This window comes from Athene noctua, chromosome 4 (genome assembly GCF_965140245.1).
Source record: "Athene noctua chromosome 4, bAthNoc1.hap1.1, whole genome shotgun sequence".
NCBI classification, from domain to species: domain Eukaryota; kingdom Metazoa; phylum Chordata; class Aves; order Strigiformes; family Strigidae; genus Athene; species Athene noctua.
In genome coordinates, this window is record NC_134040.1 from 57,667,790 (window position 1) to 57,694,631 (window position 26,842).

General features: G+C 42.6%; 1 protein-coding gene and 1 long non-coding RNA gene across 3 annotated transcripts; one reads left to right on the top strand and one right to left on the bottom strand.

The window, feature by feature from the left end:
- Window positions 1-2,202: 2,202 nt before the first annotated feature.
- Window positions 2,203-5,943, bottom strand: RPL34 (ribosomal protein L34). The gene is made up of 5 exons (XM_074905465.1): window positions 5,895-5,943; window positions 4,963-5,036; window positions 4,764-4,863; window positions 3,936-4,039; window positions 2,203-2,329 (listed from the first exon to the last, which is right to left on the bottom strand). The coding sequence occupies exons 2-5, from the start codon at window positions 5,025-5,027 to the stop codon at window positions 2,245-2,247; spliced, it is 354 nt and encodes a 117-aa protein (XP_074761566.1). The 5' UTR covers window positions 5,028-5,036; window positions 5,895-5,943; the 3' UTR covers window positions 2,203-2,244.
- Window positions 5,944-6,135: 192 nt separating this feature from the next.
- On the top strand, window positions 6,136-26,433 carry LOC141960280 (uncharacterized). Of its 2 annotated transcripts, XR_012633593.1 has the most exons (4): window positions 6,136-6,217; window positions 9,570-9,740; window positions 24,362-24,453; window positions 24,707-26,433. It is a non-coding gene; the product is annotated as an uncharacterized LOC141960280 (long non-coding RNA). The 2 variants fall into 2 exon arrangements; XR_012633592.1 differs by lacking the exon at window positions 9,570-9,740.
- Window positions 26,434-26,842: the final 409 nt, after the last annotated feature.

Consider the following 26,842-nt stretch of genomic DNA (forward strand, 5'->3'; position numbering starts at 1 on the left):
TACGGGCAGGTGCCGCGCCGGCCCCGCAGCCGCCGCCAAGGGGCTGGAGCGCTCTTTGGGCGAAACGTCTCCGTGTGCTGCACCGGTTTCCCGGCCGGAGAAGGAAACCCCATGTCACGCAGGAAAGCCCGCACAGCCGGGCTGGGGAGATACAGGCCCGAGGAAAAGAAAGCGACCCGAAGTAGACCTCACCCGGGTCCCTGTGTTCACAAGGGGGTGGGGCCAGGATGCCCTCTCCCTCTGCCTGCACCGCAGGATGGGGTGTCTGACCCAGCCTGCAGGCGGGGACCCAACAGCTGACAGAGACTGCGGGGGGAAATGTGCATCAAACCAGTAGCTGCTGACAGCAGCCGGGGTACCTGTGTGTATATAGACCATCTCAGACGCTCCTTGCATATGCACAAACGCCTTGTCAGCCCAGGCTGGCCACAGGGCTGACCTGCCAAGGTCCTCAGCTCAGCTGAGGATCTGCCATGGGAAGTACCTGGGCAACACCTAAGGGAGAAAAATTCCCCATTTTGAGTGGAAGCTGAGGTCAAGTCTCCTGACAGCGTGCGAAGTATTTCATTCAGCAGAGGCATCTGACAGCCAGGGACTGAATCAGAGTTCTAGCTGAAGAGAAGAAACAGGTCCATAAAAACCCCCAAACCAAACACCCATACATAGCAAGACTGATGCCTTTCAGGATAAATAATTGCTTGACGCAGGCAGTAAAAATCATCTCAATACCAACCCTCCCATTCCCAGTTCGTATTTAAAGTTACATGAGCTAACTGCAAAGGCTTATCCATTTTGAGAATATTGACATTAACTCCTTGGGACACTGTGACGAAATCCTTGGGGAGGTACAGCTCATTTCACTCTCTGTGGTGTTAAGTCAGCTATCCTGGACCACTGCCATCGGTCATCAAACGCAGGAGGCACCAACACCACCCCTGTGAGCTTGCAGACAGTTGACCCAAAGTACTATCTCGCTGCTGCCAAAAGGGCAGGGCTTTTCATCTAAAGTTGACTGTGATGTGTTTCTTGGCTGACTGTACAGCCTGTCAATCTTCAGTTAGGCACAGTGTGAACGGACAGCACAGTCAGGAGAAGGAATCTGCACACATCTCAGCCACAGCCTGAGCAGACTCCACTAGTGACCTCCAAAACCTCTTCAAATAGCATCCTCACTGCTCCCAGGAAGTCTGCATGCTCTTATTTATTTCTCCTCCTTCCTTGTTCTGGTGGTGGAGCTTGCAACTTTTTTGAAAAAATAGTTATTGGTAAAAATACTAGTTGTAAAATACTTGTAAAATGCTAAGAGCAGTTCCAAAATTCAGAACTGGGGGTGAGGAATACCTCTCCAGCCACAGGTAATGCAAGAATTATCACAAGCACTCCTGGATAGCGTTAGAGGCACATTTACAGTTCTTGCTACAAAACAGAATGAAGCAAAGAGCAAAACGAGCTAATTTCCACTTATAATAGCTTCTTGCATTACCGTTACATCCTCAGTGATAAACCAACAGAACTTCATGGTTCAAGTTTCAATACCAGAGGCCAAACTTGCTACTCCAAAATCTAATTCTGGAAGCCATTCAAGGTTTGTTCTAGCTATGCCCTGGAGCTCTGCTTGCATCATACCTGACTGCTGACCCCAGAAGCACCTAACAAACAAAAAGAATATGACAGCTGCAGCTTTCTTCCAGGAGATCCAGACATAGTAGTATGCACCTGTCTGGTGGATACAGCACTGGCTCTGTTAAGTCAAGACTATTCCCCCAGCCCTCAGATGCAAGTAACAGAACTATAGCACATGCTATTAAAAATTAAATCTACCTTAGGGCCATACTAGCTCTTCTTCATCTGACAATCTCTCTTCCAGTCTTTCGCTTTAGTCTTTGTTTTGTTTTTCTTTTTCAGACTCCTAACTTTCTTCTGAGCCAAGTCCTCTGATGACTTCATACACAGCTGTTCCCATGAAAAAAAGCCCTGCACTGCTCAAAGTTGCTCCAGTGTCTACAGGATTGTGAGGCAGAGCAAGGAGTCCTGTTTAAACAGACCTCCTTCCACATCCTTGAGTGCCCTGTCTGCAGGCAGCACAGAACACAGCATCCTGACATGGGGTCTGTTGCACCAAAACCCAATTCTGCATAATATAAGCTGTAAGAAGCCGCTTCTTCCAGCTTCAATGAGCACATGGAATGACAGGACACTAGAAAAGTGGAGCTTTCATTTATTGCGCTGAAACTACAAATAGAATCACTTTGACTTCTGGCTCTGTGCTTGTGCCTTCAACACTTTGACAACAATCTTCTGCTCCTCAATAAGAAAAGCTCGTTTGATTCTGGAAAAAAACAAAAAACAACACCAAACAAAGAACTTTAGCACATGCATCTACTTAACTGAAAACACAAAAATAAGACAAAATGACAATTAATTTTGCTGTCTCCAACATTCATTGCATATGTGGTGTTAGTTCCACAGTTACATAAAAAGAGAAACCATCAATGTTCTTGACAGCATCAAAAGACAGGGTGGTAGCATTGTATGAATACAGCAGTTTGAGGGAGAAAGCCTAGTGTGCCTGCATATTTAGGATGAGTGGCTAGTAGGCAAGCAAGGTCATATCTGATGAATGAACACTGGAAAAATCACCACCTTCACCAACTTCAAAGGCAAAAGCAAAACTCCTCACTGGCAAACTAATTTAACTGTTCTTAGTCAGAATTGGTGTGGCTGGTTGTGGTCACATCTCTTCCTTAGAAGTACAGAAAACTTCACGAGTCCAGTTATCAAAACAAGAACAGCTCCCCTCTCAGGATTAAAGCTTCTTTGCACATAAACAGAGAAAACTTTGGCAGGTCAAGACATGCCTAAATACAATTATTTCTGGAAGACATGCAGACAGACTTACATGATAGTACTCACACATCAACAGCCTATTTGATCATTTCAAATTAAAAAGTACAAATATACCACACACTCTTCTACCTTGAAACATTAAAATGCCACTCCATATGCATTTGGTACATATGGCTATTACCACTGTACACAAAACCTACCAAAAATGTCTGAACAAATGCAGGAAAACCCCTGCCAATTACATCGAAGGGGGTGACTGTGGTTTGTTTTAGGCAGAATAAGGTATACTAATGTATTAAAAACAACCTACAAGCTCATAAAGCATTTGGGAAAATGCTCAGAAAAAAAGGCAGCTTTTAACACAGAAAAGTTATGCTACAGATCTGCAACTGTAACCACTTGTCTGCACTGGCACCTCATGTGATTTAACTTAGGACTCACACAAACAAAAAAAAGATGACATGTGCACTGCAGATGAAAAACCTGGCCTTAGATTGCTAACTCCAGAGACCTGCTTTGATTACCATTCACAGAGATGACATATTCTTTGTAATAAGACATTTCTTCCCTCAAACTTGCCAAGGAAGTATAGGATGTACAGTTGTTACCCAATAAAACTGAATTCAGTGAGGCCCAGTGAAGGCCATCTTAAAGCTTAACCACAGTAAAGATGCTTAGTATGCAACAAAGTAATATCTCTTAATCCCAAAACACCACAAAGCAGCCAAAACCGCAACTGATCTTAAAGCGGTATCTTTGCATTAAACAGAAGAGAAAAATCTTTACTATGAGGGCTCAATATAAAACACTTCAGAACACTCAGACTGTTCAGCACCAAAGCAACAACGCACTAAGAAATCATGAAGAACATAAACTCTCTACAAAGGAGCTTCACATGCATTAACTAGATCAAATCCAAGGGACAAAATCACATGTGTCACTGCTAATGTGCCCCATAATTACCCCCTCCATTTTACTATAATTATGACAAGTCTTCAAAGTTTTTGGTCCACATTATGAAAACAGTGAGATGTAAAAATCTTACATGAAGTAACCTCAAGAATGAAGTTAACTTTCTATAAGCTTACCTGTCACGGACACACTTAGCACACATGGAACCACCATAGGCTCTGCTAACGTGCTTCTTTGTTTTTGACAGCCTCATAAGAACTTTAGGACGCACAGCACGAACCTACAGAAAGCAAAAATGAGAAGTGTACCACTTTGGCTAACAGTCATATCAAGAAAATTCACTCTGATAGTTTAAAAAAAAAGCAGCAACACCTGAAGTTGACTATTCAAGATGAAAAAAAGTGAAGTCGCACCTTGTTGTATCTGCCATCTTGATAGCATCCTAAGCTGATCTTTCCATTCTACCACAGGTCTTCAACAGATTCATTAAAAAACTTTATCAAAAAATTCTTTTCCCAAGGGTAAGAACTGCTCAAAGATCGACATCACTCAAGCATTTCCATCATTGTTAAGAGCAATGGCATTACACCAAAAAAAAACATTTTGGAGAAAAATATGTTAAAAACATTCCTTGCTTTTTTTCTAAAGCTGAAAGTCAAACTCGGCTTATGTTTTTCTTGAAAGCCTACCTAGTAAGTCTGATTTAGACTTTTAAACCTGCTACAGAATTGCCTCGATCTAGCTCTAAACACTTCAGCCACTTACATCTTATAAAACAAGAGGGTTCAGATATAACAGCAATGAGAACCACAAGCATTAAAACAAGCACTCTAAGCTCTCAAAGCATATTTTACCAGCTGAACTTTACAACATTTGAATAAGAAAGTTGTTCAAACAAGAATTCATCAATAAACAGGCATATTATATTACTTGAAAAGGCTCTTTGTACTGAAAAAGCATTGCCCCAAAAAAAAAAATCTTATGCTAGTAAGGCTAATACTTACACCACGAAGTCTTCCTGGGCATATACCACATGCTGACTTTGGTGCCTTCCCCACTTTCTTGGTGTAAAGGTAAACAATCCTGTTCCCGGGTGTTCGGGACCTAAGCACAGCAGAAAAATATTCAGTTAATGTAACAATCAAAACTTAAACTCAGCTTTCTTTAAAAGTAAGTTTTCTTAGAAACATTATCTTAGCTTACAGTCTGGTCTTGTTGGAAGCTGTGTTGTAGGACAACCTACGGCGGTAGGTCAGGCGCTGAACCATTTTTTACACCTAAATTAGTCAAAAACAAAACAGCACTAGTTCAGGGCTCGATGTCCACATGGAAGTTCACATATCACAGCATCACCTGCACTGAAGCACTGGGCCAGATCGGAATGAGCAGCTGCCGATTCTATGTTAGCATTTAAAAAGCAAAGCATTTCCTCATCAATGACAGCCAACACAACTACGTTAAAAACCAACAATGCATGTGACAGCGGTTAGAATGTGCTTTGCAATGAAAGTTCATCCGAACTAACTCGAACGCAGTTCAACATCCTGGTCTTGCCGGTACGGTATTATGCTCCCCTAGAAAACTGTTTAAAACTTTAGCAGCCGAGTGTTTTCTAATCAACGCAAGCTTCGTTGGCAAGGCTGAAAACTCAGCTGAATCAAACGCTAACTTTTCCTATCTCATCTAACAGCAAACTGTATTAATCTCACCCTAAGCCCAGACCGGAGCATGCTCCGGGTCCGGCACAACGCGAGGAAAGAGGCGAAACCCGCAGTGCCCCGCTTCTGCAGTGGCGTAAGGGAGTAAAGCCCCACGGAGGCGCCGGTAGTCTTCACAGCCCCTCGGGGCAACCCCCCGGCGCCGGGGTGGAGACGGGGCCCAGCACCGCGGCCCACGGCACCGGCTGGCTGCGGCCCGGGAGAGGCGGGCCCCTCTCGGGAGCCCCGCCGCGGAGGCCTGGAGAGGCCCGGCCTCTCCGCCGCGCAGCTCCGCCCCCGCCGCCGGCCCGAGCGCGGACAGCGGCGTCGCCGGCCCCTCACCACGGCCCCCCAGAGCCCCTGACCACCCCCACCGCCCGCCGGGCCGCGGATGGGGGCGGATGAGCGCCCACAGCCCTCAACCACCCGCCGCCATACCTGGCCCGCCGGACCCGGAAGAGGAAGCGGAAGCGCGCGGGTCAACATTGAAATAGTGGCGCGCTGGAACCCGGAAGGAATACCGGCTCCTGCGCGCCCTACCCCGTCTGCCGGCCACCGGTGGGCGTAGACTCCGCCATGTTGTACGGCAGCGGAGGTGTCATGGTGACGCCATGTTGTACGGCGGAAGTGGGGCGGGGCGCCGCTCAGCGGCCGGAGCTAGGGCAGAGCTGCCGCGGCGCTAGATCCTCTCTGGTGCAGCTGCTTCACTTTTCCCAGGGATCCTACGCACATGCTCTCTCCCGCCACTACCATTCCTTCTGGTACGTTTTACTGTTAAACTATTTTTTTTGGTGTGCTTTGCTGAAAAACTATTTTTGTAAAACATTAGCTTCTTTCCTCAGAACGAACGTTTTGTCTTCATTATGCTAGTTATGTATCTGTCGGCCTATAAGCCATTTATCAGTCTGTTGTTTTAAGCTCCAAGTTACAAGTCGCTCATACACACCTTTCCATGCCAAACCGGCAGGTAAGACACCTGGAAACTCTGTGCTCTCACACAAAACTTACATGGGGAACAGGCTGGTCCCCCTTGAAGCCTGTGCTCCTTCTGCCAGCCTCAGTGGTGAGAGGGTTTCACCTTCCCTCTTTTTGCAGTGTTCCAAGTTGTTCAAGAATACCTTGCCTTGAGCATCGAAGTGCTACCCTTGCTGCACTCCCTCTCCCTCAAGACGGCCTTGCTACTGCCCAGCACTGTCTTTTCAGGGCCCAGCAGCAGTCTGACACGCTGATCCCAAAATTGGGCACTGTGGAGAGAAAAAAAATACTGATCTTTGCCTAACACCTCCTTGCTGCGCTGGAAGCTATGCTCATAGTCTTGGACAGAAAATCCTCTTGCCTGTTTACCAAGGCACGTACTTGCTCTCTCATGTGCTCCAGGGCAGGCGCTCAAGCAGGAATATGAAGAAATAAAACTTTCTCTTCTGGTCAGGTCAAAGGTCCACCTGATCCCAAATCCCATTTCCAAGCTATAGGTACCTAGAAAAAGTATAGAACACAGCTAGTTGATCTTTCCCTTAATATACTCTCCCCACATTCAGCAGTCAGCATTTTACAAGCTTCCTGCGTTTGGTCGTGCTTTCTGGCTTTTGTATTTAACGGCCTCTGGTAGATCCCTGAGGAAAGAAGGGAAACACCAAGAGCTAAGGGAGTGTAAAATGGCTTTTCAGCAGCCAGAAACAGCATTCCAGTGGTGCCAGATCTGCCAAATCTGTGGTTATTAAAAGGTAGCACACAAAAGCTACCCCTGTCAGCCCCTTGCAATTGCATTAAGTATTGCTTTTGTAGGAAGGAAAGGAGGAATGCTTGCTGGAAGGATCCTCACCAGGTTACAAGGGCATGTAGTGATAGGATGAGGGCTAATGGCTTTAAACTGAAAGAGGGTAGATTTAGATTAGATTAGATTTAGATTAGATGTAAGGAAGAATGTCTTTCCTGTGAGGTTGGTGAGGCACTGGCACAGGTTGCCCAGAGAAGCTGTGGCTGCCCCTTCCCTGGCAGTGTTCAAGGCCAGGTTGGACGGGGCTTTGAGCAACCTGATCGAGTGGAAGGTGTCCCTGCCCATGGCAGGGGGGTTGGAACTCAATGATCTTTAAGGATCCTTCCAACCCAAACCAATCTGTGATTCTATGATTACACTTCTCCCAGACATTTCAGCTCCTATCCCACGCATGCAGGTCCCTGACAAGCTGAGAAGCACACTGACAAGCAGAGCTGACCTCTGTGCTCTGAACTTGGTGGCTGACTGGTGATAGGAAGGCCCCCGCTATCCATCTGTGGCCTCCCTAATGGATCCCGGTCCCACCCCGCCACATGGCACTCATGCATCAGAGGCCAAGAGATTTTAAAGGACACATTTCCATCCCTTCCGCTCCCCAGCCTCTGCTGCTGGTGCTGATCCCGCTCTGCTGCACAACGTCGACCCCCTCCTTCTCACGGCATGTGTGAACAAGTTGTGGCCACTGCTGCAATTGATGCTGACTTGTACAGGCAAAATCTTCGTGTACTGTCAACGGGAAATCACCATCTGCAAGGAACACAGAATTGGGCTGTAAGCCCTGCAATGCTCTTTTTCTCTGCTGGCCTGAGCAATGTTCTACAATGATAACCAAGGACCTGCACATTAAATATGTAGGATGCTGCTGCCATCGTTAGTGGCTTCAGCTTTGCTTTTGGAGAGTAGTGGGTGCTCAGAAAGCTTTGATGTGTGCTCCTGGCCTTATTTGTGGGTTTGTAACTCACTGTTCATTGTACTGCATCCTCCCTGGTTTTGACCTATAATTATAATTTTGGTTAATTATTGACTCTTTTAAAGTGCAAATTATGGACACCAAATTTTTTTCTAATTCATGAAAGAAGAGAAAATATGTATGAACTAGATTTTAGGGTATATTTAAAATAGGAGCATATTTCAGACAACAAGTACATTTCAGAGCAATTAGAGTATTTAATATGAACCTTCTAGGCCCAGAACCCTGAAGGGAATAAGAAAGCCAATTAAATTAGATTAAATAATCATGCCTAAATATAAAAGTGTAACAGAACCCAATTGTTAAAGAACAACACTATTAAATTATTATGAAGTAGTTTAGTTTAGATGCTGTCAGTGCAACAGGTAACTATTTTATTACTGAACAACAGTATCGATATTTTTTTGAACTTACCGGATTTGGGCTCTAAATTCAACTGGTATAAATTTTAGGAGCTGTCAATAAAATTCCAGAGTTCACTTCTGCTGATGTGCTGGCCTAGTTTTTCAAACATCTTCAGTTTATTTTATAAGAGGAAAAGGGCTATCTGGCAAATGACTCACCAGAGCATCTAGAAATGTTAGCTTTATGACAACTGGTTTAATCTATCTAATGTGGGGATAAGATTTGGAGCAGGAGCTCACTAAGCACATTTTGTACAGATTAGTGCTAGTCAAGTGATTCTCTCATGTTCTCTGTTACTCCTACTTCTTCACAGGACTGAACAGTCTCTTTTGGGAGCAGTTATTTTTCATGTCTGACGTGTCTCATTAACTCTTTCTGCACTTTCTTCTTTCCTTGAATCTAACAAAAGGGATGGACTAGCAAACATACAACACATCAACTTGGAAAAGTAACAGTGGCATCCTATAAACCCCCTTTTTCCCCTTCTAGGATGTCAGTGGAAGCATAGGGCCCAAGGATGTGGGTTTTCTTCCTTAAGAAAACTGGAGGTTGGCTTCCAGGGTCTATTTGCTCATTGGCAGTGTAAACCCAGAAAACTCTTTTCTACCAGAGATGATTAAGAAGATAATCGTCTCTGATGGCAGATTAGTAATGTGGTGCATTTTGCATCAGCGAGCAAGTTGTCACTGTATTGTGCTTACTGCACCAGAAGAACACTTTGTTGATCATTTCAGACCAGTTCTTGCTATATTGACCATTCTTGCTTTCTTTTCCATATGGTCCTCTCCTTACCCCTTTTTTCTGAAAGTCCATATCTATGTCTAAAATCATTTGCTTAGACCTGTGGGAAGTTCCACCAGAGTAAGAGCAAGAGTGACAAAGGAATAAGGCTCAATAAGCACAGATGGACCCCCAGAAAACATCCCTCTTTACTTTCCTCACCCTCCTGTCCCATGTCCAGGAATCACCCAGGCTCCATGAGGACTCTGCTGCTACATCAGCCTCTCCTCACAGATCCTTCTAGGGCTCCCCTGCACCACAAGCTTCAATTAAAAAGTGAGAGATTGTTTTCACTTCTGTTCACTTGCTGTCATACCAGCCTGGATGGGCAAATTCTAAGAAGCATGGGAAGGTAAGTGAGCCTCTGTGCAAGCACATACTGCTTACTGCAGAGAGGAAAAATAAGTGATAGCTGAGGGATATACTGCTCCCATTAAGCTGCAGCCACAATACTATTTCTATGAACAGTGGGTGGCTATGTATTTTAGAAATGTCTCATTGAAATAAGAATCCAACTTTAGGTGCTGCTTGGATACAATCGGCAGGATTAAGTCTGTAAATGAGAGAAGGAAGCAAGAAGACTTGGAAAAGTACTAGCAACTGCTAGAAAGGTCAGAAAGAAGAGGTCCTCTGGTCCATTGTCTCTCCAGAGCTATTTTTTTCCTTAAAAATCCTGTTCCCTTTCCTCATTAACTATGTGGCACGAGTCACAATTTGATTATATTAATTTATATCAACATAACCTTGCACAACACAGACCTGTGAAAATTATGTTACAAGAAACTGTAGTTCATTTCCATTTCAGTGGAGCTTGTTAAACAAGCAAAATTATTTTGTAGCAAAGGGAAAAACAATTTAGCGGAATGCACTCCTAGCATAGGAAGTACATAACATCGTATTTGGGTTGAAACTTTTTCTGTCAGAAATGTCATAACCCCGTAAGAAAGAGAATTAAAATCCCGTTATTTTAATTTACATCTAGCCACGAGATAAGTAAAGTTATCATTGAAATTCTAATTAAATAGGATGATTGACTAAGGTAGGACATCAAAGAAGAGAAGTGAATATGATAAGTCAAAGTCTTATTAATTAGTCCGCGTGGAAGAAATTCCAGGGACGTCAAGCTGAGGCTGCTGCAAGGAGAAAAAAAGCAGACAAGAAAATGTGTGTTTCTTTGAAGTTAGGAACTGAGATAGTGATGGAGGTAATTGTGTCTGACTGGATCCAGTAATGAAGAGCCGTAAATCAGACCTAGGAATCGGAGGAAAGATTCTAGTAACGAATGTGGCTGCCCCCCTGCTGCGAAGAAACAGAATGCAGAGCTGACTAATTGACCTAGTCTATCTCCCAGTAGCTCTCTGTTATTATTTATTAATTTTTAATTTCTGAATTATTTACGTTCTGGGAAATTATTTTTGACAGCCTGTTAGGCGTGCCAAAGTTAATGGAGGATGAAAGGACCGGTACTAGAATTAGCAGGGATGTAGTCACAGGCTACTGAATTTAATGATTTTGGAAGGGAAAATTGATTTCACACAGCGTGTCACTTTATACTACTTTAGGGATACACCAGCTATTTGATTAATTGAGGAATAACCAACTCAAAGTATATTTGAAGTGTAAATGAATCACAGTGCTCAGCTGTTTATTTTTCCCCTTTTCTGATGAGAACACTGAGTTTGCTTAAAGTTGCTGATTAAAACCAATACAGGTAGGCCCCATATTCACACCTGCTCACTTTCTCCTGCCTTAGAAAAAAAAAATAAAATTCACCATCTGGAGGAGACATGAAACCCTCCATCTCACTTGGGATGGAGTTTGTCCTTCCTACACAACATCTAATTAAATAGGCTTTGTGCACACTCCCCCTCCCCCTGCAGAAAGCATTTAAGATGGAGCAGGGTACTGAGCCTGCGGGCTGCGCATGCAGCTGAGACCTGAATTCTGTGTGGTGGTGGCTCACTGCTGCTTTTCATCCAGTCCCCAGGATGAAGGAGGGGTCCCTGGCGTATGACATCTCCTGTGTCGGTCCTCCTGGTGCAGTGGTGTTATGTCAGACCACTACGTTGCATAGCAGTATAAAAATAAAGGGGCTTTAGCAGCATTTCCAGGCTGTGAAAACTGTATTTCATTGTTGGTGTCAAATGCAAGCTAAAACCTGGCTGCTGCTCATGTCTAACCTTTCTGGCCATCCAGGCATCAAGGGCATGGAGACAGTCTTTTCCCAGCAATGTGTATAATGCTGTAGGCAGCTTACATCTCCAGAAAGACTCATGCTGGAAGCATCTCCAGAACTGCTTGGCACTGTCACCTTTCTGCTCCTTCCCCTGACATCAGCCTCCTGAGGTGAGGGGTACAGCTGTAGAGGGAGGGTGTGCCTCTGGCAACCTGAGCCCAGGATCAAAGGGGCAAAGCACCCTTGCTGACACAAGGTATTTACTGTGGGTAAATCAGTTAATTAAGGGCAATGTCATCAGCCGTGTGGGCACTGATGGTGGTTACTGTGATTTTGGGTGTATGTAATGTAGTGTCTTTGGATGGCTCAGCGTGACCTCCCAGAGACCTTGACAATCTAGTTACCTAAGTGCTAGTCCTAAACTAGTCCTAACTGGTCTAAGCCAAACTTTTCTAGTTTTAAAATAAGAGTAATTATTACTATTTAATACAATCTCAGGGATTCTGCAAAGAGAATTAGTGTGCAATTCTTTATTTGCAGAAGTTTGGGGAGAGTAGTAAACACCAAATACTAAGAGTAGTAGAGCTGCTTACCACAAAAAATTACTCAAAAATATCTGCCATAAATTGACATGGATCCCATGAACAGGTGAGAAAGGTATAGGCTAGACTCCATTTCAAGTCCAATAAACAATAAAACTCCTTTGAATTGACTGGGACCAAACTATTGAGTAAGAATTTAAGTGTCAAAAGGATCTGGCATTTTGGTCATTTTGCTGTTGCTTTGTTCTTTAAAACAGGAAGGGCTACCTACCATTGCAAATGTTGACCATACCGAGGTAAGGGGAGAGGTAAAGAATAATGACAGGTCTATCGTGCATCGCTGTAACTTTAAAAATATATATTTTTGTTCTTGATTTAAAGATACATGAGGAGTTTCAGGAAGGTTTTCTGCTTAGGTTGTCTAAAGGGTTTATAATTCACTCAAACATCTCCCTGGGTTATTTTTCTGAGCACTTCAGAAGCACTAGGAACATTTCTCTGCGATGTTTTATGGACAGGAACATGCAAGGCTAGCCTGGGTTTTTCTGTTACCTTTTGAATTACACCAGTAGCAATTAGCCATGCAAGGAGCATCAGCTACAACAGGGTATTAAAGGAGATGTGTGACCTGTGGCCTCTGCTCCAGGGATTGCTACTTTATCACTTTTTTCAGCATGTGCAGACTGGACTGGGTCCTAGAACAAAAGCCTGAAGTAAAACTACTTTTTCCAGGTCTCTTGAATCTGTGAGAGATCTTTGGGTTTATTTTGTGATTGTTATTAAAACTTTCTAAAGAAGAAATACTGTGTACGATGTTGATAAAGCAACACAAAATATGATTTTCAAGATTGCACTTTTTGTTTGCAATAAAATTGTATCACTGAAACTACACTCACTGCCATGCAGTTCTGAAGAGTTCAATTCACCAGCAGCAGAATTGAGTGCACCGAGTTTCATAGAAAATGTTTCATCTATTTAGATGATGGCTTAAGAAACAGCAAGCCATATCTTCAGATGTTACAAGACAATTAGGTAATTTATGCTGCTTGAAGATCTGCCTTACAGTTTAATATGGTCAATGGAAACCCAAATACTTTCTATAGTATATGTAGAAATTAACCCTAAAATATTTGCATTCAACAAACACAACTAAGTATTTGGATGAAGATGATTTAGCGTGCTCTGCTGTTCTATATGGAATGAATGCATCTCAGAGCTGGCTTCTCCCTATTTCAATATTAAAACAAAAGGAGTATGCTTGCAGTACAGCACCCTGGGAATTCAGCTCAGAAGTCCAATTAACAACAACTAATTCCCCATACTGCTTATTTACCCCTAAGAGTTGGCTAGATATAATAAGTCATGCATTTTGCATTTAAGCTTTTAATGCCCAGAGGATAACAAAAATCTATCCTGATCACTTTTTATTTTCATCGTATGAAGACAGAAGAAAGCATCTCTCTTTCCCCCTTCAGCTGAATGTATCCATATCTCAGCACTGAGTCTATGAAAGGAGCTGTCTTTTGCCTTCTCCCCATGTTTCCCTTCCCTACTTCTTCATAAATGCCTTCCTTCTTCAAGAAGACAGGAAGATAACAATCCCTTTGGATGTGTTTTCTGTATAGATAAGTACATCTTTTAAAAATGTAGAATTATTCACCTTCAAACGATGATCTACCGCTCATCCACTGGACCAAGTTTACTGCCCTTTAGACTGTCACACTGTATTGTATGTGACGTGTAGTCGCCTTAAACTGGTTTTCACTCCAGGAGCTATCAAGGTAGTGCCCTGCTGTGAACATATTTTACAAGCTGTTACTGTAACATACTGTAAATGGTAATGACCATCCTATAACATGCTAAAGATTAGGAAAATACTTTCAATAATTAGAGTTATCTTCTGCAACTCAATTTTGCTTATAATGTACGTCAGATTTGAACCAAATTCTCCAAAGGTAAAAGTCCAGCACGTTACTACACACTTTAAATGCAAAAGGGAGAGAAGCAGAGAGGGAGAGTGTGTGCATATGTGCACATGAGGCTTTGGATATTCCTTGCTAGGTACAACATAAACTGTACATTAAAAATTAGGGACACATTAAATATCTGTCCAGGTACTGGTGTTGAACAGAAAAAATTAAGGCCTAGAAGTACCCATATACGTCTGCATTTGTGAAGTTTTGCAGCAAAGAAATAATGCCATATAACAAGATTGCAGTGGTTGAAGGGAATTTGGAAGAAAAAGGAAATGGTTTGAGAAGAAAACAATGGAGCATTTTAAAACATAAACCACATCACTCTAATAGCAACACAAAACGTGACACTGAGCTGAAAAGAAATGCCTGGATCAATGTTAGTTAGCTTTACCTAGGTTATTGTACAGAAAGCTGCCTACAAAATATTTCTGCAACACTGTACTTGGCTGTGCATGGCAAAAACCCCAGAAGGTGTTATTTTTTCATGAAGCTGTGATGAACTTGGCTTATGCTTGGGACCAGACTGGCTGTTCCTTACAGGGGTTTCTGAGTTGCATATTTGCAGATTCAAGGCCAAATTTTCAGAGGGACTCACAGCCAGCTTTCTAAGCACTCAGCTGCCAAGCTGCAAGCTAGGCTTCTCACAGGTCCAAAAATTGGAATGACTGAACAGGAACCGAGCTCTTATGAACATCCCAGACTAATTGGCTGATAACTCTCTTAGCAGATATGCCTGTGACAGAAGTTGAGACAGCTGAATGCAGTATTTCTGATACAGTCAGATGTGAATTTTAGTACCTGTCTGTACAGAGCTGGCAAGCGCAAGATGCGGCCTCCTCTGAACTTCCGAATAAAAGTGTTGGCTGCATCTCATTCTTGAGCAGGTTTTCAGATTTCTCTGCACCCTCCTCCTTGTAAGCAGCAAAACTAGCAAAAGTCTGACAGGCTGATCCTGAAACAGGGCTCTGTGGAGAGAAACACAATACCCACATTTGTGTAACATCCCATCATCAAACTTCCCACTCATTGGGAAGCAGAGGAGGACAGCAGCACTAATGATTCACTCCCTTCTAAAGCCTCAAGTTTTTAAGTGCTTTGAGGAGACTGAAGACAAGCATTAAATTTTGATTAAAGGGACACTGCCAACTTACGTTAAGCTTAGAATTTAGGGGGTTGTAACAGGCAGGCATAGGTGGATGGGAGCTTGCCTTTTGGATGTAAATATTTCTTTGCAACAGGGCAGAGACAAGTATCTTCTCTTTGAGCTGAGAACAAAAGTCATAAAAAAAAACTTGATTAGAAACAAAACTAACATGGTCCACTCTAGTTTTGCTGCTGACAGAGAAAGAAATGCAGATGGGAGGTATCATGGGTGGCATCCCAAGGATATTACAGCTCACCAGTTAAGTCTGGTGTGTGAGAAGCTTGATTGTTTGCTTGTTGTTTAATGTGATTTTATCAGTGATAAAAAGCCACCCTAAAGTCCTGTTTTAAAGAACCAAATAGGAACTAGACTGAAAGGAAAGGTTACTGCAGGTAAGCTGTCACAGGGGTTAAGCTGCAGCTTGTAAATGCCTTTGTGTCTGCTTTTCCTTTATACTGAATACATATAGAAGGTGAAGCTATCTTGTGTTTAATGTATGGTCCACTGCAGCTGGCGAGGGAGTAACTAATTAGTTTCAATGATCAGAGAGATTTCCTGCAACTCATTTTGCCTATGATGGGAGCCAGATCGGAACCAAATTTTCCAAGGGGAGAGCCTAAAAGGCAGCACTTCACTGTAGCTTTAATGTACACTAATCCTATAGAATGAGTATTACCCAGAAATGCTCTTTCTCAGAGAAACGATGGGAATGTGAATCCAGATCTTCGTCTGATAAAAACCAGCTCCCTGAGCAGAGCTGTGCTGATTTATAATAGCCAAAGATCTGACCCCGCATCCCAACAAGAATTAGCTGCAGACACAGAAATCTTCCGCAGTAAAGATGTAGTTCAGTTTGGTCTTGGCTTGACCAAAGTCTGAGTGTCTGCTGCAGATTTCTCTACTGTCTTTGCAATATTCATTTGAACAAGCTTTTCAGGGGAACAGGACAAAGAAACCAAAGTGAAAGGTAACTATGGCCACGATTTTCTTTTTGTTCTTTGTAGAGCACAAAAGAGCGAAGTGGACCTCAAATAACCAATTCGGTGGTTTCAGGTACACTTTGAGTGCAATGATAGGGCCTCCTCCTAGGGCCCCTGCAGCAGGGAGAGGGAGAGGTGCTTCCCAAGGCTGTAGCATTAAGTGTATATGATATGTCCCAGGAAGGATGAAATAAGGCCATGCCACTGCACTGGAGATGTAGAGTGAGGAAGAGCGCTGGAACACAAATTGAAAACTACTTGTTAAACAAGGTTAATTTGTTCTCCTTCCACAGTGTAAAATGGCTTCAAACACTTCTAAACTAGGTCATTTGACTGTTCAAGAAATACATGGTGCCAGGCAGCTGTCTTTAGCAACAAGTTTATTGGAGAGTTTGATTGCATCCCAAAAGCATGCTAGATATTTCTGACCATATCAAAGAAAACTCAACTATATTATCAAGGCACACTAATGAGGCAGTTTGTTTAATTGAAATACTTTAAGTTTCCATGTAGTACAGCATGAAAAAATCATTATTTTCATTAGATGAGCTACTCGTTAGCTGAAAATCTGTTACAAAATATCACAGTGTGAGATAATAAATACATTGTAAAATGCATTAAATCCAGGTTATTAAAAGGAATTTCTATTTAAAATATATAGCCATGTAATTTGAGCATAGTTCCTAGTATTAGGAATCAGGTTTGGTCCTTTGAAAAATATAGCCCAACCCAAAGGACCTCATCATGCTCTCATTGCAATCACTGTCAAAACTCTGACCTGTTATAGCCTGGATAAATTATTATTCTGTGCCGCAATTCTGTAGTAATGGGTTTTGCATGTAGCAGCTAAAAGTTCTGAGACTCACCTAAAGGGCTCTATTTTGGCCTTGAATTCATCACTGCTCTGTTTGATGCAATCATTAACAGCAAGTCAGGAAGCACTTTATAGCTTGTATTTTTCGGGGTAAACGTTTACCTAAAAGTGTAAGACTCGGAGAATTTGTGAGTTTTATGTAAACGCATGCATCTTCATGGCACATCTCCCATGTCTTTGGTGAGTGGTTTAAGAACTGTACTGTTCTCCTGAAGAGGTTGCAGTTTGGGTGAAAAGGGAAAAATGGCTGGAAGGGTACTTCGGAGATCATCCCATCCAACCCCTCTGCTCAAAGCAGGGTCAACTGAGTAGCCTGCCCAGGACTGTATTGAATTGGGTTTTGAATGTCTCCAGGATGGTGACTCCACAACCTCTCTGAGCAACCTGTTTCAATGTCTGACCACTTTCATAGTAAGTAAGTTTTATCTTATGGTTAAATTTAATTTCATTACAGTGTTACAGTGTTTCCTGTACTTCTGACTCTGTGTTCTTTACTCCCCCTCACTCAATATTTATACAGATTGATGAGATTCCCCTTGAGCCTTCTCTTCTTGAAGCTAAATGAGCTCAGGGTCCTAATCTACATACTGAAAGCTCTTCTTGATCACTGGCATTTAAATATTGATCTGAGATGAAGAGGAAATTGTATTTTGGCTACCAATTCACAGATAGTCTTGCCTCATGTGAAAAAAAGAGTAATGTAAGACTCTGGTACAACTATTGCTTTGTGTGGTTTTACAGTGGGGCCAAGTTTTATCCTTCTTCCCTGCACATCCCACCCCATCCCCATCTTTTCTATGTCTTAGATTTATGAGAGTATTTTGTCCTCAATTCTCATATCAGTGGTTCCTTCCTAACTTACTGCTATACATACACCAAGGCATCTTCTGCCTCATCTCACCTGTGCTTTCTCTCTCTCTCCTCCCTTGCTGAGGGATTAGGCCCCAATCACTGTGAAGGTGTCCTTACTCTGTCACTAATCTAGCCAGCACAGGCCACCATGGTTGTGCAGAAACAACCCCAAGGTTTAGCAGCCACATCTTAATTACGGAGGAGTCCTGGGCATGCATTCAGGTTGCCTCCACATGTTGGCATCCAGTGATGTTGACACATCTTCACAGCTATTGCTCTCCCTGCCAGCTAGAGTCAAGTCAGCGATGCTGAACGGTGCCACCAAGAGCACGTGAACATGTCAGGAGATACAGCAGGACTGCTGAAAGGTCCCCTTTAGCAAGCAAGCCAGCCAGCGATTCAGGAGAGCATACAGATTACAGATGGTGCAATAATCTCACAACTGGCCAAATCTGGAGCCTAAGCAATACTTATATGGAGATGAGCATACATTAAAGGCTGCCAGTGTGACAGCAGAGAGAGCCAATATTGAGGCTTGCCCAGGAATGAGCATGCTGCCCCCACATAGCCACCTGCTGAGATTATTCATGCCAGAAACACAAGTAATTGTGCTAAGGCAGGTGCCTGGGGACATCAAGTCCTTAGTCAAAAACCAAAAAGAAATGCAAAAACCCAAGACCAGGCCACCTTCATACACCTGGCAAGAGCCCCTCTTACAGCCCACAGACTGTAAACTCTGGGGGTTGGAGGGCAAGGGATGAGAGCTTGCACCCCACGCTCCTGCCTCTTCTCTTAGTTATGAAAACAGACTTTTCTTCCTTTGCAAAGTTGCACATCTTTGAATTACCTTTTGCTCCTCTGATTTTGTGGGGGTTTTGTTAAACATTTTTAGAAGCCTTTCATTGTTTGTTTTTTTTCCTACTGGGGCGAACAGAGATGCAGCTGGCAGATTAGTACTACTGTTAGCTCTCTTTAATAGGGCTTTTCTTATCCTATTTAAGTAGAATAAGGAAGCTTCATTTGTTAGCTTAAAAAAATCAAGACTAATTCTTGATCATTGCTCCCAAGAGAACCCAGTTGGAGTTCTCTCATCATCACTGATCAAGTCTGAACTTTTTTTGTTTGCTATTCAATTGCATTTGCTTTCATCATTTCAGAGCATTAACAGGCTTTCAGCCCTGCTGAAACAGGGGATAGGGCTTTAACTATATTGTGGGGAAGTCCCTGTAGCAATGGAAAACGGTTGCACAGCATTTAGCTATGTACTCTCCTATCCATAAAACCTGCATTTACACGGAATTAAAAGTAACATGCTGACTATTTTAATCATAATAATAAATATTCCATATTACTCTTTCTCCTTTTATATAATTTATTTGTTGTAGAGAGACTGTCAGTCTATTTCTCTGATTTCAGACCAGTGAGATTGTATCTCAGACCAGTTTAAACATCTTTCTGATTACTAAACTGCTGTAGATGACCATCTGGATCCACTGCTAAAATTATATCCATGGAATGAAGCTTGCTTATGATACAAATAAACCTGCTCTGTTTTAAATGGCACTCTTTTTTTCTTTTTTTTTTTTTTTTTTTTTAAGAGATCCCAAGAATGAGTTTGCAAGGGAGATGAGCATACAGAGCAAGTCTCAAAAGCAGTTTTCCAGTTACCATACAATCCATCCAGGCCCTTTCTCTGGTTGCTTATGCCTATCAGCTTGTAAGTGAGGAGATGCCAGAGTGGGCTTTTTATGAGTAAAACTCTTTTCCTGGATTTGCTCTTGAGGGTGAATATTACCCAAGCTGTTAGCCCTTGCACAGGGTGAAAGCTGTTGTGATAAACTGAGCAGGTATAAGACACTGTTGTACCATTCCAAATAAGAGCAACACAAAGCCTATCTACCAGCTATCATTTTTGCTCTTCAGGATCCTTGTAATTTTCTGTATGGGCAAAACCTCAGCTTCCAGAGAGGGTCTGATTAAGAAAGCAAGGTCCTGAAGTAGTCTATGAGCTCAGCCTCTGCTGCTTTTCAGCTTAGTTTCTGTGCTCAGGGTGTTTCTAGATTTCTTTTAGGAGTTTCATGGCTCACATGCCTGAAGGAAGTAATCAGTATCAGTTTTGGGAGTATTAAAGATATTTATCTGGCAGAAAAAAATAGGTGTTCCTTCAACCACAGCTGGCAGAGAGAAGGAGACTCTCTGCTGAAGACTTGAAGGCAGAATTGCACACGGCAGGCAGTCCTTTGCTGAAGAGAAAACAGGCACACTCTTCCTTCCAGTGAGAAGTGGTACATGGCTCCACCTTGATCCAGCTGATACCACCCAAATGCCCCAGATTTTCAGCGCTCAGGGTCCAGCCAGCTTGTGGTTTCCCCTTGGAGGGCTGGACTGTGGGAAGAGAGCTCTCTGCACCTTGCCAGTGCATGGGAACTGCTGCAGTTTTAAACACCTAAATACCTTTTTATCCCAAGCAGTTTCCAATTATTAATGTGCAGATAGAAATCACATAGAAGGTCTGTGGGAGAGAATCCTTTCTTGGCAAAAGAGAGATTACTGTGTTTATGAAGTGCCATAAGAGCTCTAGTAGCAGAATGCCATATTTCCTAAGATCCCAGGTCCCCATTCAGGGACCTCAGATTTCTACTCAAGGACTAATGTTGCTGAAATGTAAATCTGTAATTTCATGGTACTGGGATGCAGAAGATAGTCAGGAAAATCCAACCTCTGTAAAAATTACACCATTTGTATGTATACAAGGGAGGGAAAATAAGTTTTGCGGGGGGGGGGGAGCCTGTATCAGTTTATCTGTCAGGGGCAGGAGAGAACTTAGAAACATCAGTGGGCACCTAGCAAAATAGCAGGAACATGAGGAAAGCCCAGAAAATTGCACCTTCTCTCACTCTCATTTGGAATCAGCATCCAGAATAGGTGGCATTTTCTTGCAAATTATTTTTAAAATCCTCACAGCTTTATCTGGAACACATCATTTTTCAGCCTTAAACTCCACAATGAAGAAGGTCTTACAGAGGGACACTTTCACTTGAGAAAACTTGAGGTCATGTGGTTTACTGGTGTGAATCCCCTGCCATCCCAACCAGCTGAAAGTGGTACACGCCTCTGAATATCAGAATTTTTATTTTGAAAGAACAAGAGGAGACTGAAGAATCCTAGTTTTAGGCAGGTCAGACTGAAACATTTTAGACTTCAATTTTTTCTCAAATCTCCCTGTCTGTAAAACAAAACCAAATTCAATCTTTGCTTGTCCATTGTGATTTTTGAGATAATTACCTGCACATAATTACTTAGCAAATAATTACTTTGTAAACAATTACTTGTAAAGCCTTTAGAGATTTTCAGATGATAAGTGGTAGAAAAATACAGGACCCGATAATCTTTTCTATCTTTTTTTGCTTAGCATCACTATAACTTGTTCTGTTCCTCTAAATTTTTCCACAAATATTGCCAAAGAAGGAATGATATTGCCAAGGAATCACATTGCCAGAGAGTGTTTTTTAAGTCAATAGGCAGATTTTCTTCTGAGTTCTTTTTTTATTAGATAAATGCACTGTCATTCTAGTTTCCAAGCATGACTAGTACAGCTAATTGCTCTTTCATCCACTGAGTTTTGAGGTGATTAGGTCAGGGAGAAAGTGAAGGGCCTTTGCCATATTGTATGTGGAATTTACAGGGCAGTTTCCACCTGGCATCATAATGAACCTTATGGGTTATTTTGGGTTATCATAACACGTTGATTATTAATATAACAGGTTCTCCCTAAGCAGATCTAGGGGATTAGATGGTTAATCCATGACTATTTTGCCTTCATGCATGGAACCTGCAAATACAGTAAATATGTCAAAAAGCACACTGGTAAGCTTTGCAAATGAAAATGTATTCTGAACTGAACATATGGGCTAAAAAAAGTTATCATTTTTGTGGGGATAAAACTCTAATCTGAATTGTGAATAATTGCAGTTTAGATTTTCTTCTGCAGATGGATCCATCCTCAATAGAGGGCAGTAGAGGATGAAAATGTAACTGTTGATCCATTCACTTTCTTGTGTTCAGATCAATTCTCTAGTATTCTTTTAACTGGCTTTAAAATGGAGCCTTTTATCTTGAAAAAGGAGGAAGTAAGAGTGTTGGCCATCTGGGAGACACACTGCCAACACCCAGACGTTAGCATCTTTCTGTACCATTTACTCGATCAACACAACATCAAGTTGTGCTGAGTGGGTGGGTGGGACAGTGAAAGCATGGGAAGAAGGGAAGGGGAAAGTCACTAGTCCTGTGACTTCACAAGGGAAAAATCCTGGTATTGCTTCATGACTGCAGTCTATTAGCTCGTAGCAGCCCTGGGAAACAGCACTAAATTCTCTCAGTGGAAACAAATGAAAAGGTAGAAGCTTTCCTGTGCATGGTCAGTATAATTATTCTACAAGAAATAGTAGCAGACTTGAACTAATTAGAGGTTTTGCTTACAGCTGGTAAACTCTGCTGGCTTCAGACCCAGCTGTGAAAGCCAAGTACCCCAGTTGGGCATGGGGAGGAGATGGCACTACCCCTTGCAAGCAGGTGGGAGCTTGGCCAGTAGTAGTCTTCTGGACTTGGCAGGGCAGCTGCTGTGCTCAGGGCAGAAAGAGCATCATGTTGAGACAGGGCTGGGAGAGGAAGCCAAAGCCTGACTGAGGGAAAAGCTGGGACATTGAGCTGGGGCACAGCCATGGTGGGAAAGGCCAAGGTGGAGCAAAAGCAGGGCAGAGCTTTGCGCAGCTGTCTGAAGGTACTGAGGTCTAGACCTAAATACCATGCTGGAGACCCTGCCTTTTGCTTGAATCCACAAGCACCTCTGTGGGATGGCCTTGGCACAAGTTAGGCTCTCCTGAGTACAAGGCTAGGCCTGTATATGTGTTTATTTGCTTTATGATGCATATCACAAAAGCCTGGTTTGGTTCCAAGTGTTACAAATAGCATGGTCCTTTCCACAATGTTCACTGGGCAAAGAAATAATGAACGTAGACATGCTTGTAACACATAACACAAGTATACTTTTCCTACCTGCCAAGTATACAAATGTTTGGTATCTCAGTGTCCTCTTCTCCATCTCTTAGCTTGCTCCCACAGCTTCATCCCCTGCCTTGCCAGGGCCCTTCCCATCACATCTGTCACAGATCTGGCACTTCTCTTAGTTCTGCCACATGCAGCTCCAGTGCTAATAACCACGTTACCCTCTCTATACTATCACCATGTCATGCCTGATCTATCATCCCTGACCATGCCATCTTTGGTTAGATGCCCACCACTCACAGTTAGACATCATGAAAGTCCCAGGTCTTTTTAATCAGCTATAGTAATTAAAGCTTGCCAGAGATCAGTTAAGTTCTTACGTATTATAGCTTTCTGCCTCTTCTCCTTGTTCCCATACAGAACAGCAAACAGCACCTGAGGTACCCACAGTGCTACCTCACTACAGGGTGTGTATTCAAGTTTATCTTCCTCAGTATTGACTGAGAAATCCAACAAGTCTACTCCAGTTGACAACAAAAAGCAAGAATCTGCTCAAAGAGAAGAACAGGGAGGAGGAGTCTGTTGTGAATTTGGCTGGGGGAGTTCAAGGAATTTGGAGTTTCAAAGAGAAGGTCTTTTTGGTCCAGAACGTGTTATGCAGAAGTCACAAATGTTGGATCTGAATTCAGTGTAGAGGCAGATTATGAAAGGCCCTTGGAAGATAGATAAGAAGGAGAGGGCAAGAGTTGCTTCAGAAGGGTGTCCATATAGAAGAGTTTCCAGTGGGACCCGACATAAGGTGGGGTAGAGTGAGAGTGAGTCCTAATCAAATCTCTCACAGCAGTCACCACAACTGGGTACCTTTCCATAAAAATCAAACAAGAAAATAAATAGAAAGGCATAGCCACCACTCAGGGAAAAAATTTTTTGGACAGGTATCTACCTGCATCATCCAGAATTCTCCTGGTTCTTCTTTTCCATAATATTCTAGATACCAAGCTTACATGGGCTTTACTTTAAAAAAAAAAAAAAAAAAAAAAATCACAATCTTTCCCTAAATAGCTCACTCTTCTGTAATTGCCAATATCAAGATGGCCAGAAGGTTCACTAGGGAGAAAAGCAAGACATTGCCGTCTTCTCAATCCCTGGTGGTTGAGCTCCTCTGCCTTATAGCTAACCTGCTGCAGCAACTCTGTTCAAAGCTGAAAAACTCCCACTGGTGATGCTAGTACACTTGGGTCCTAGCGACGAGAGCTGTCTTCTGCAGATGTATCAGCACAGCCAGCTCAATAGCACATTTTCCCGGGAGGTGATAAGACTGGTTGGGACAGTAAATAATTAGCTTTTCTGCCTTTGGCTATAGAAATGATCATGAATTTTTAAGCAATAAGAGTGATTGAAGCCATTTCTGTTTGCTTTCTTTAGTTGTGTTGCAAAGTTCAGTTTCAAGAAGGAAAATACCCTCAGAGGAGGTTGACAGACAGGTGGGAAAATACAAAGGTGCCAAGAGATCAGAGGTAAGTCAGTGAGCACTAACAGCTGGGGGAGAAGGTCTTGATAAAAGGGGGTGGGCTTCATAACAAAGAAATTACCTTTCTTGTTCAGTCCTTCCTTTATCTGATAACAGGCTATCCCCCAAGAAAGTTGGCTCCTGGGAAGTTAGTTTCAAGCAGAAGTTGAACATGAAAGTTCATTTTTTGGCAGAAGTTACTTTCTCTTTAATTTATTTATTTTTGTAAATTTACCCTAATCCTTTTTTTTAATTAACAGGATGCTGAAAGATACTGTCTAGAGGAGTCGTCTCTCTCAAGACACAGCTAGGATTTAATCTCAAAAGTATACTACATCCCCCATGGCCTGCTCAAGGCTGCCTGGTTATGCCTCCTCTGCTGATGGCAGTTCTGCCTCCAGGACTCTTGTCCTCTCTTGCAGACTGGCAGTAAGGAGTCCCCTGCTGCCACACGTTGTGACTTTGGCTCTTGATTAACCTACTTGGCACAGTATGAAGCTGGAGGTGCTTCAGGTTTTGCACACAGTGCTTCATACTTACTAACTTTATGTCTTGTCAACTGAAATCAATATTGATAATAATAAATACATTAGCAATTAATTATAAATGAATTACCATCTCCTGGAAAATGTTTCAAAGGTAAAAGAATGTAAGGACATTTTCCCTGTTCACCTCCTCTCTTGCCCCTTGCAATTTTCTAGTGGTTTTAAAATCCTCACTAAAACATTCAGTTTTTTCAGCTCCTCCTCTACTTTGTCCTTGACCCACCACCTGGCTGGGCCAGAATGCACTTTTCCTCAGCTCGAATTTAATCTTGCTGTTATATAGGCACAGCAAATACCACACTCCTTCTGCTGTTGCAAACAGGACTGCAAATCAGACCATGCAATTGTGGTTGGTGTGCACTGAAGAGCCCCGATACTGTTGCATCAGATGAACGTGCATTGAAAACTTCCTCAAGGTGGCAGTGAGGGCCCAGAACAATTGGTCTAAGGTATGATGGCTCCTAAAATATGCAACTGTTCTATCCCACCATGGCACCATGAGCCATTTTGCCTGCTGAAGAGATGGAAATTGGTTGTGACTGCAGATTGGGAATTTCTTTCAAACCAGTGGGAGAAGCTGAATGAGGCTCCTCCAAGTCCTGCAAGAGGGAGACCAAAACATATTTCCCAAAAGGATTTTCTGCCTCATGAAGGAAAGTTAAGAGGCTGAGCAAAGAGGAAGGAATGGGAGCTTCTGCTAAACAGAGCAATTGTATAACTTTAAAACGCTGTTCCCAGAATTATCACATCAGTGTACAGCTGCCACAAAGAAGACATAATTTCTTACTATTGAAGTGGCATCAGCGTGACTGGAGTGACCAGTTATAAAATGCAACCATGTGTTTACCCAGCCAAAACCACTTCCCTTCAAAGTCCTCCTTCATAAATTTATAAAGATGTAAGACTTGGAAAGAATCGCCTACAATCATCTTGTCCCACACCTTCCCATGAGCCAGGATCAGGTTTAGCCCTCTCCTCCCTGTAAGGTGTTGGTCTAACCTGTTCTCAAATCTGCCAGTGAAAGGGCTCACCATCCAGAGAAAACCTAATTCCCAAAGTGTAGCTTAAAATTTCTTTGCTGAAAATTATGTTGATTTCTTTTTGTCCTTCTCACAGTGGCTGTGGAGAACAAATGATGGCTGTCCTCTTTAAAGCCATTGTTTACATATTGGAAAACTCATACATTTTGCCCCATAGTCTTTTTCCTCTAGACTAAACAAACTCAGTTTCTTCAACACTTCCTCATCGCTCATGTTTTATAAACCTTTTATCATTCCTGTTTCTTTCTTCTGGACAATCTCCAATTCATCTACATCCTCAACTCTGCTGGGCTGCACATGGCCGCAGCCAACAATCTGTCCCTAAGAAAAATGCCACACTTCTGACTGAGACGTTTCCAGATTCAACGTTTTTCCATGGTTGGTGTAAGCATTTTAGCTTCTGTTAGTACCAATAAATATATATAAAATAAACCAAACCAAACAAAATCTTACATTCTTGAAGGTGATATGTCAGTTTTGCACTTCAGTGGCTGTTGTCTTTATAAAACATTTACATGTGTTCCTTCACACTTTCTCTGCCTAGCAACAGGGCCTTGCAGTTAGCAACCCTTGTAGAAGAGCCTTTTACAAGGCAGTGTAAAGTCAGCATTCAAAACATTTCAAATAATCAAAAGACTAACCAGCCCCAAATAGAGGCAGAATCAAAGAGCCTGGTGTGGAAAGAAACCAAGTGACCCTGAAGGCATGAGCAACTAACCCAGAAAGATTAAATGCCGACTGAGGAAAACCGGGGAGGAACCAATGACATCAACAGTGGAATAATAAACAAATTCAGGGGACTTCAAAAAGT

Excerpts from the sequence above, each read along its gene's own strand:
- RPL34 (XM_074905465.1), bottom strand. The coding sequence starts at position 5,027 with ATGGTTCAGCGCCTGACCTACCGCCGTAGGTTGTCCTACAACACAGCT. Across the intron at positions 4,040-4,763 it reads GCCCAGGAAGACTTCGTGGT|GTTCGTGCTGTGCGTCCTAA; the intron begins GTAAGTATTAGC and ends TGCTTTCTGTAG. Across the intron at positions 2,330-3,935 it reads GCTAAGTGTGTCCGTGACAG|AATCAAACGAGCTTTTCTTA; the intron begins GTAAGCTTATAG and ends GTTTTTTTCCAG.